At 59.6% G+C, this 9,015-nt stretch overlaps 1 protein-coding gene across 1 annotated transcript; it reads left to right on the forward strand.

Annotated features, from left to right (window-relative positions):
* Positions 1-6,937: 6,937 nt before the first annotated feature.
* On the forward strand, positions 6,938-7,608 carry TRAVEDRAFT_49590 (uncharacterized protein; the record flags this gene model as incomplete). The annotated part of the gene is made up of 2 exons (XM_008042095.1): positions 6,938-7,040; positions 7,097-7,608. The coding sequence occupies 2 exons, from the start codon at positions 6,938-6,940 to the stop codon at positions 7,606-7,608; spliced, it is 615 nt and encodes a 204-aa protein (XP_008040286.1).
* Positions 7,609-9,015: the final 1,407 nt, after the last annotated feature.

Here is a 9,015-nt window from a genome sequence, read left to right on the forward strand (position 1 = left end):
GACACGGCCAGCACGGACAAACTCACCTGGCCACGGCCACGGCGAGCAGCTCGCAACGAGCAGCGAGCACAGAGGACAAGAAACCGAGCACAGGGCAAGCACGAGCGGACACCGACACCCCATCCCCACCCCACCCACCCTCTTATACCGCCCCACTTCCGGGCAGGCTCTCGCTCCCGGCCGGACACACGCACGTACTACGTGCACCCTCCCCCACTTCGCCCCTCCCCTCCGCGCCCTCGCAACCCGTCCGCCCGCCCGCCCGCGTACGCGGAGATGAGCGCCCGCCACGCACGCCGTGCCTGTACCGTACAGGGTGCCAGGGCGCATCTCCGATCCGCGTCCGCAGGGTCGGCGCACCGTGTCTGCGCGGACTTTGTCGCCAGATCCGGCGCGGCGCGCGGCGCGCGGGGACGCGCGGGACGGCTGGCGAGGCGAGGCGAGGCGAGGGGCGCAGGTTGCTGCACCCCGGGGGAAAGTGCGAGAGGAGCGGACGTGTCTGGACGTGGCGGGGCACGTTCGACGACGCCCCCACATATCGAGCGCGGGGCTGTTCGTGCTCTGACCCTTCCCGCCGCCGTCCTGCTGCAGCCGGCACGGTGGGGATGTGTCTCGTAGTCCGCTGTTTCCATGTACGCTCACAGAATAGATTCCGGCGGCGGCGCCGTCGACGTCCCCGACGCGTTCTGCATGTATCATCTCGAGGACCCTTCGCCGTGTCTGTGTCTGGGACACACATCCTGCTGCTAACGAGCTGGCCCAGAAGACGAGCGCACGTCGACGCGAACGCACGCTCGCCGACTCGGACGCCACGGGGAATGCAAGAGAGGCCGGGCACGACGCCCGCCGCTCGATATTCGAAGAACGCTGACGACGTTGTGCGCATGCGCGCGGAGCTGCACACGGACGCGGGGCACGCTGTACGGAGAGTTCTGCGGACAGCGCGCACACTCGCCGTGGGCACGCGATGCAGGGCCTCCCCATCCCGCTCACGAGGCAAATAGACCATCCCATCCCACCGACGGAGCGCACCCTGCGCCCGCGCACGCCCTGCCCGAATCGTCCGCGCATGGCACGCCGCGGAGAACGCCCACGACGGAGCCTGGGAGCCCCGTTCACGACAAGGCCATGAACGATCCATCTGCAGCCGCGCGCGACGTTCAGGCGGGACCGGGAGCAGTATTCCTGCCGTCTCGTGGGCCGAGGCGTGGAATGCACGTCGTGCACTAGACGATGCATCCGGGGGCGTGCCATACGCTGTGCAAAAGCTCGTCGGGAACGGGGAGGCGGGGAGATGACTTGTGTCGGACAGCGTGTATTCGCATGGAAGAGGTACGCGTGATCCTCTTCAAGCTCAGGTTGGATTGCTGATGTGGTTCTGCTGTAGGTGTGAGCACTGTGTATTGCGTCCCTGACGTCTTGTATGTGCTCTGAGAACATGGGAGATGCTCCCGTAAACGACCGGCTGAATACTCACCGGTAGTGCAGTTGCATGAATACTGCGAGCTCAAACCCGAGTTCTTCATTCGCTCCTGGAAAGTGTGCTCGTGATGCGGGAGAAGACACGAGGCTCGACTCGTCGCCGCCGCGTCCTTGCACGTCTACTTAGTACACGCTGCGAGGTACGCACTCAGGCTAGCTTGCCCGAATCCCTCTGATTTCCTGCGCACCACGATCAGCTAGACTCAGTACTCGGAGTAGTTGCGACCTCGGCCAGCACTACTTCTTCGCGCTACGCCCATGGAAGTGTGTATCTCGTGGTCAAGAGATTCTGCGATTAGGCATGGCGACCCGGAGACTCACTCGACAAGTACGGCGGACGAGGGCTCACAACACGACCACGCGAGGCGAGCACGGCGTGCTTTCCGCATCAGCACAAGGTCGCATGCTCTCGCAAACGCCAGCCGTCGCGTTCGCGAACACGACGAGCTCGACTTCGTATCCGCCGAGCAGACTCGCTCGCACGTCCGCGATGTGGTCTCAACGCCCTCCAGCAGGTACGTCCAGTCAGACACAGTAGCATGGTAGCGCTTGTTGACACGCTTGTAGTAAACTCTCCAGGAGCTTCTCCTCTGCGAGTGCGGGCCTTCGATTACTCATACTCGCTGCCGATTCCCATGCACGCGCTCGCGGACCGCGGTGCTCGTTCCAAGCTACGGGGCCTCGCGACAAACTCGTACCCTACCGCGCAAACTTGCAGCGTCGATATGCACGTTCGATAATGTTTCTAGGCTGCGTCCAGCGCCGTTGGACACGTTTCGCGAGCTCCTGTCTGTAATACACCACTCTGGAGCTCTCGTACGCGCGCAGGAGTGTCTTCTCGAGACGTCGTGCACGTCTCGAGAGCCCTCCAGCAGGTACGTTCCGTCAAACATGGTGCCGTCGTGCTCGCTCACGCCCTGATGATGAACCTGTCAGACATCTCTCCTCGGCGGGCTCCAGCCCTCGGTCTCTTGTGCACGCTATACCTACTCGTGCACACGCCTGTAGATGACGGTACGAGTCCCTGTCTACTTGCGCGCGCCGCGGATGCCGATTCCTGCGTGCAGGATCAAGTCACAGACTTGCGACGGCAACATCCGCATTCGACGACGCCTAACGCCCGCGCGTCCACATGCCCCGCCAAGCCCCGGGCCCCATGCTCAATGCAACAGCCCCCGCGACGCTCGCATGCGCCGCGGCGTCGTCATGATGCGGCCTCCAGCTCGTTTCGTAAGATGAAATCGGCGCGTCCCTGCAATCCAGGAGCGTCTTCGTTCGGGTGCGAGGTGCGTAAATCCCGCGTCCGTCGCGCACGCCGTTGTCTCAAGCTTACTATCCCTGTGACAGGCGTGGGGATCGTATGAAATACCCGTCGAAGCGTCTGGTTTCATCGTGTACAGACCTCAAGACTGCCCCCGCTCATGCTTGCCGCTCCTTGCAAATCCTACGTTTGTCTGGAACGTGTGGTTTAGCTTCGTGAGGCTCTTGTCTACAAGGGCGCGGCGCGCCCGAGTCCATACCATCCTGTCATAGAATCAGCTTCAATATATTTCCGAGTCGTTATGCCTGATTCTCCTCGTGTGGGAACACGAACAGCGATTGCGAGCGCGAATAAACAACTCCCGACGGATTACCGGTTGCCAGAAGAAACGATTGGTCTTCTAGGTTGTGCGCGCACATCTTGACGATCTCGCGAGCTGCGGTGTGGCATTTCGCGGGTCTCTGCTCCTGTTTCAGAAGGAAACCAACCGTGTCACTCGAGACAACTGCTCGCGGGCGCAAGTCGCTGCCCGCGCGTCCGATCCCCGCGCATGCCTCATGCTCGCACCAGCGGAGCTATTCAGTCCGGAGCCTCGTTGTCGAACGGAGGAATAAGAGATATATTGTAACTAGTATACGAGCCACGCAAACTCCGAGCCGATGCAGGAACGTCACCATTTCCGTCGCGTCGCAAGCACGACCATTCGGTCGGAACCCCAGGAGAGCGGCCTCCCAATGACGGAAGATCCGCTCACTTGTGTACGTCCGGTCGTCTCCGCGTTGGTCCCTGTTTCACGGCCGTAGAGGACACGCTGCCTGCGGTTTGATGCACGTCTCGACGCCGTGCAGTGGCGGAAGTCTGTTAGAAAACAACTGAAAGGCGGGGCGGACCCTGCTTGCTGTCCCACACATCAGGGACCCGCACTTCTGAGCGATAGTACTCTTGAGAATGCACGAACTCACGAAGGGGTAGAGACAGACAAGAAGGCGCGTCGCTGGGCGTGGGGCGACGTCTTGCGAAGGTGTTCTAATTGTGAGCGTCGTGCACCACCATCCAACGGGAGTTTCGAAGGCGTAGAGTTGCCGCTGTTATCAGACGATATTGCTACTCGTGTACTACGCGCTGTCGCGTGTGCCCAGGGGAAACCTGTATGCCGGTCAATAACGTTATTGTCCGCCCTGAATCAGACGACGTACGACGCAGTTGTCGCCGTGTTTGTGCGTTCTGGGGTTAGCAAATGGCGATGACACAGCCGCGTGCGTCGCTGTCGACACCACAAGTCAGCGCGCGTGCTTCATCGCAACTTCCAGCAGGAAATAGCACCTCTAATTGAGGCAAAATCGCCCGCCTGGGACGCGGGCCGATCGTGCAAGCCATTCACCAGCTGCTGGGTAGCTAGACCGCGCTTCCTTCACGTACCTGTGAACAGCTGCATGGAAACCCATGTGAAGCGAGTCAGCGCCGAGACCCAGATGCTGGACACAACCACAAAAAATATGACCCGTGACTGCGCCGTCAATACGGTGCAAGGTACACCGGCGTCGGCCGCCGCCCGTTGACGCGGACGAGTGCTAGCGAGGGAGCATTCGGGAGTCCAGCCTGAGCCCCGGCCACGCAATCAGTGGACATACCGGGATGCTAACAGATGAAACGTGCTAGTTAGCGAAAGAATGGCAAGATTCAACAGCAGCACATACGCACGATCGTCTTACGGTAGCCCACGATCTCGCGATCCGCGATGTTGAGTCCTTGACAACGCCTCCGACTTGATCTAATGAGTCTAGGCTCGCTCGGAGATCTTGATGGCGATGTATCGTGTTCTGTGACTCTGTGGGCGCAAGTTCGGTAGTATCCTGTTGTTTAGTGGGACATGAGCGGCGAGCTCGCGCCGCCGGTGTGCGTGGAAATATGGCTAGTGCCGCTTCGGGGTGAGATGGGTGGCGGCGGGCCTCATAGGAGACGAGTCCAGTGCCCTGCGTGCGCGCGCAGGTCAGATACTTCGGAGATGAACGCGGGCGCACCCTCTCGTACCACTATGACGGAGATGCATCTGCCGCGCCCTCGGCGATCTCCTTCATGCGGACGTACGGCGCGGGGGGGACAGTGATAGCAAGGCCCTGGGCGGCGACGAATAGGCCGATGTCCGGCGGAACATTCACAATATACGGAAGACACCTGAGACTTCTCCCGAGTGTAGACTCGATGCGGCGCCTCTGCTCTGCGCCGACCGAAGAGTCACAAATGTCACGGCTCTGCCGCTAGCGCACTCGGATCTCGCCATACACGTTGCACTCTTGAGCTGGCCGCGCAGGAAATCGACGGCGCGATACGAGCGCGGGCGGCGGAGATAGCTTCATACTGCACGACTATAGCAAACGGATCAGTGAAAAGGCCACTTTAGCGTAGTAGAGAATCCACTCGCCACGTATAACAGACAACAGACCTCGGACAAAAATTCGTCCGAGTTCGATCGCGATCGCGACGTACGTACGTTCGGGGCCCAGGCAGTCAAATAAGCGATTAGGAGCGCCGCGGCTCATCAACTTAGTTGTGTGCGGTCGAGTCGGCCCAATCAGCGGAGAAGTCTGACTCTGAATATTGAACTATGTGTGTTAGCGAAGGAGGGACGAGACGCCGCGGCTGCACGCACCTCCGAAGTGGGCAACACGACGACAGATAAACAACAGCCGATCTAGACGAATCAGAGATCAGAACCCCGCGCGCGGACACGGATTCTTCGATATATATCCACGCCGCTATATCGGCCTGTAACAGCGGCTACAAATGATGCATGCGTTGTGGAAGGCCGCCGTCCGCGGGCCTCGTCTTGGGAGCACCAGGGGTGCGCAGCGTGACGAGGCCATCGCATAGTTTGCGGCGAGGACAGTCCGCCGCGCCCGAGAAAAAGCTGCCCGCGAGCGAACAAGCACCTATGTAATGCTGATCAATTTAGCATCGGGTTGCGAACACTTATTGTCAAAACGCGAGACTTACGAAGGCAGTGTCAAATACGCGGCGCAGTGGAGGATACCACAACGGCGGTTAACAGCCCCTGGCGTATCGTAGTGATGCTAGGCAAGCGGGGCTTCGAGTATCTCGATTGTAGTCTGTTAGGTACGTGGGTCCGCGATCTTGAAGTGCGGACTTGGCTTGAAATGTCCGGTAACGCCGGGCGGAGCCGTCCAAGAATGCACCCGTCCGATCGACTGCGTCGTGTCAGTCACGAGGGACACCCGAGATGCATGCTTGCAATATTCACAGAACCGAACCGGGTGCTACGAACGCGAGACTGGCAACAACGCGCGACAACGCGGCACGGAACTGTCCGCACGTGCCATTTCGCGCGGCCTATGCCCCTGGTCGGCATGCATCGCCCTTTACATTTCGGAGAACCAGCTCAATGTACCGCACGTTGTAGAAGTAACTCTGGGAGCTTAAGGTGTCAGAAACGGTCTGGGACGATGCAGGGACGACCCTGATACTCACCATGACACTGTACGCAAATGACGGAGTAAGTGTCGATCCCATCAATGCTAGGAGCGCGCCGAGCCCTTCTGAGCGGAGGCGCGGCTGGGAATGCTAAGAACTTGCACGAAGGGCGATAATTTGATCTACGGAGGCTTGTCAGCACTGTCCGAAAACGCGATCTGATATCCACTTGACCGATCGTCCGGGGCGCGGGATGTAAGGGTGGGCATTGTGTGCAAGAGACTCGGAACACCTCCCGCAAAAAGGCGACATGTCCAAGACGACGCGGCCGCATCTGAATACGGCGACATTGTCGATGATGACGGGAGGCGGTGCGCTCCTGAGGCCCGCCGTTCGCAACGGACTTGATCAGCCGAGGTCCAACATGACGGTATGCAACCGAAACGGCTCACCGTGACGGGAGACGACCGCGGCTCGCCGCGCGTTTCAGAACGCGTTCAATGGCCGCTTCGAGAGGCGCGCACAACGCGCAGTTGAGAAGGATCGTAGGAGGGCGGCTGCCCCGATCTCGCGTGGCGATCGTCCGGCTCCCCTCGCTTTCGGAGGATACTTGTACCCCAGGTGCCAGTCGATCCTTGCCCTGTCACCTCAACAGTCAGCTCCACTCTCCTCGCGCGCGTGCAGCCCACAGTACGTACCTCACGTCCTTGTTCGGCCGCCCGTCTCGTCTCATACTGCTATAGCTCTATACCTCCCTCGACCACGATGGCCGGACAGCGCGCACATGGCGATACCCTCCGCGCCGACTATGCTCGGATGGAGATCAAGTTGCGGGGGGAGCTCAGGGGTCTGCTGAGCGATGGAATATGTGAGTAACACATACTTGTTTGTGTGCATGCCCGAACTGAGTTGGCGCCCCCCCAGCGGACGTCGCGGGTGTCCCAGGCGCGAAGATGGCGTATGCTATCAAGCGTTACTGCACGGGCGTGGTCCTGCGGTACCACGTGAAGCTCCTGGGCTGGCCCGACGACATCGTCTTCGACAACCTCAGTCGCATCACGGGCAAGGAGCGCATCTTGCGCCTCCTCGAGCTCTGGAAGAGCGGCGCGATGCGCTTCGTCCCGATCACGGATCCAGCCGAGCTCGACGCGGCGAGGAGGGATCCCCTCTTGGTCGCCCCGGCTCTTCTTCACCGCGGCATTCCGCCGAAGCGCTATCGCAGCGATTTGGGTAAGCAACGCCGGCGCCCGAAGTCGAACCCGAACAACTTACCGCCGAGGCACCCCCGGGACGGGCCAACGTCGGCCGAGACGGTGACGGACGAGGCAGAGGCGATGGCGGAGCTGGAGGGCGGGGTCGCCGAGCTGACGGACATGCAGCTTGTGCTGCTCAGGCTTGCACGTCTGCCGCTTGTGTGGCCGGAGTTGGGGATGTAGACGTCGCGTAGATTTTGGTGGTACCTTAGACGCATATACGGCACTATTACATCTCAAAACTGTTTTCTCTCATTGCTGAAGGTGTCGCTGCGACGGACTTGGTGGGCGGACGAAAGAAGCGGTGGTGGTGGCGGAGAGAGAGCAAGGGCAAGCTGCCAAACCGGGAACTTGCCTGGCTCGCGCGGGCGCTTGATTCTCGAATCTCGTTTGCTGCGCTCCTCGCGCTCATACGACCTGGGCTGTACATAAAATATTTCCTGGGCTCGCTCGCTCCGCTGTAATCAAACACAAAATTCATTTGTATTCCACTCTTATCCGACGGTCTACATTGAAGGTGTATTCGTCCATTTCGGACTGGTTTCGCCAAACAGTCCCGGAGACCGCGGCGCTCGCTCTCGTCGGCTATTGCTAGCTATCTTGGCCCACAGATTTGAACTTTGGGGCGGAATTTCCCTCTGCGTTGCAAATCGCAACATCGGACTCGTTTATACACGTCCTTACCGTCGTAGGCTATGCTGACAGTGTAATTTTCGGGTGCGGAGAATCGCTACTACAGTTTGGGCGAGCGGGTAGCGGCCCGAAAGCCGCGGGAAGCCTAAGAGCTTGCCTTGCGCGGGCGCTTGCTTCTAGGAATCCGCGATTCTTGTTCGCCGCGCCCACTCGCGCTTGTCTCTCCTCCACCACGACGCCGATCGCGCGCGAAATTGGCCGCCGCGCTCGCACACCCCGCCTCACTCCTGCAATAATCTGATGGATATCTTGAGCAACGCGGATGGGTTGCATTGACGGATGTTCCCTTGATTTGTATATCACGGCTATTGACAGGCACTCTCGGAGGCCGCGTCGCTCGCACTCGTGTCCGCCGGCCGTAGCTACGCATATAAATTCAAATGTCATGGTATAATATATTTCCGAGGGTCGGAACTCTTACTGGATGCATTCTTGCGGCCTGTATTGGACTGGGAGGGTGGTATCCATATGAGAAGCAGGGGTGCTGCTGCTCATATTGTTACCTCCCTCATTCGCACTCCATCTGGATGCGGATGGGGGATGCGGAAGTGCCGGATTGAGTGATTCAGGGTCCGTGTTGCTGCTGACGAGCGCAGACGGACTGATGCACATCATGAGAAGTGAGGGAAGATCCAGAACAATGGACAGGCTGAAAATGCGGACATGTAAGATATCCATGGCAATCCGTGAGCCCTCCGAGGTACACGCGAGTTCACTAATTTGTTTGATCTAAGCTGCGGAGTTCGGTTGAGATGGGGCACAAACTCTAAGCTCAGCACACAGGCGAAATCCAGTCTATTGGACGCTGAACACAGTAGTATTGTATGACATGCAGACAGTACTACAGTAGGCTACCTTCTATCCAGAACAGACGGTGGAGGGAGCGGGAGGAGGGGA

Source organism: Trametes versicolor (genome assembly GCF_000271585.1).
Source record: "Trametes versicolor FP-101664 SS1 unplaced genomic scaffold TRAVEscaffold_8, whole genome shotgun sequence".
Taxonomy (NCBI): Eukaryota; Fungi; Basidiomycota; class Agaricomycetes; order Polyporales; family Polyporaceae; genus Trametes; species Trametes versicolor.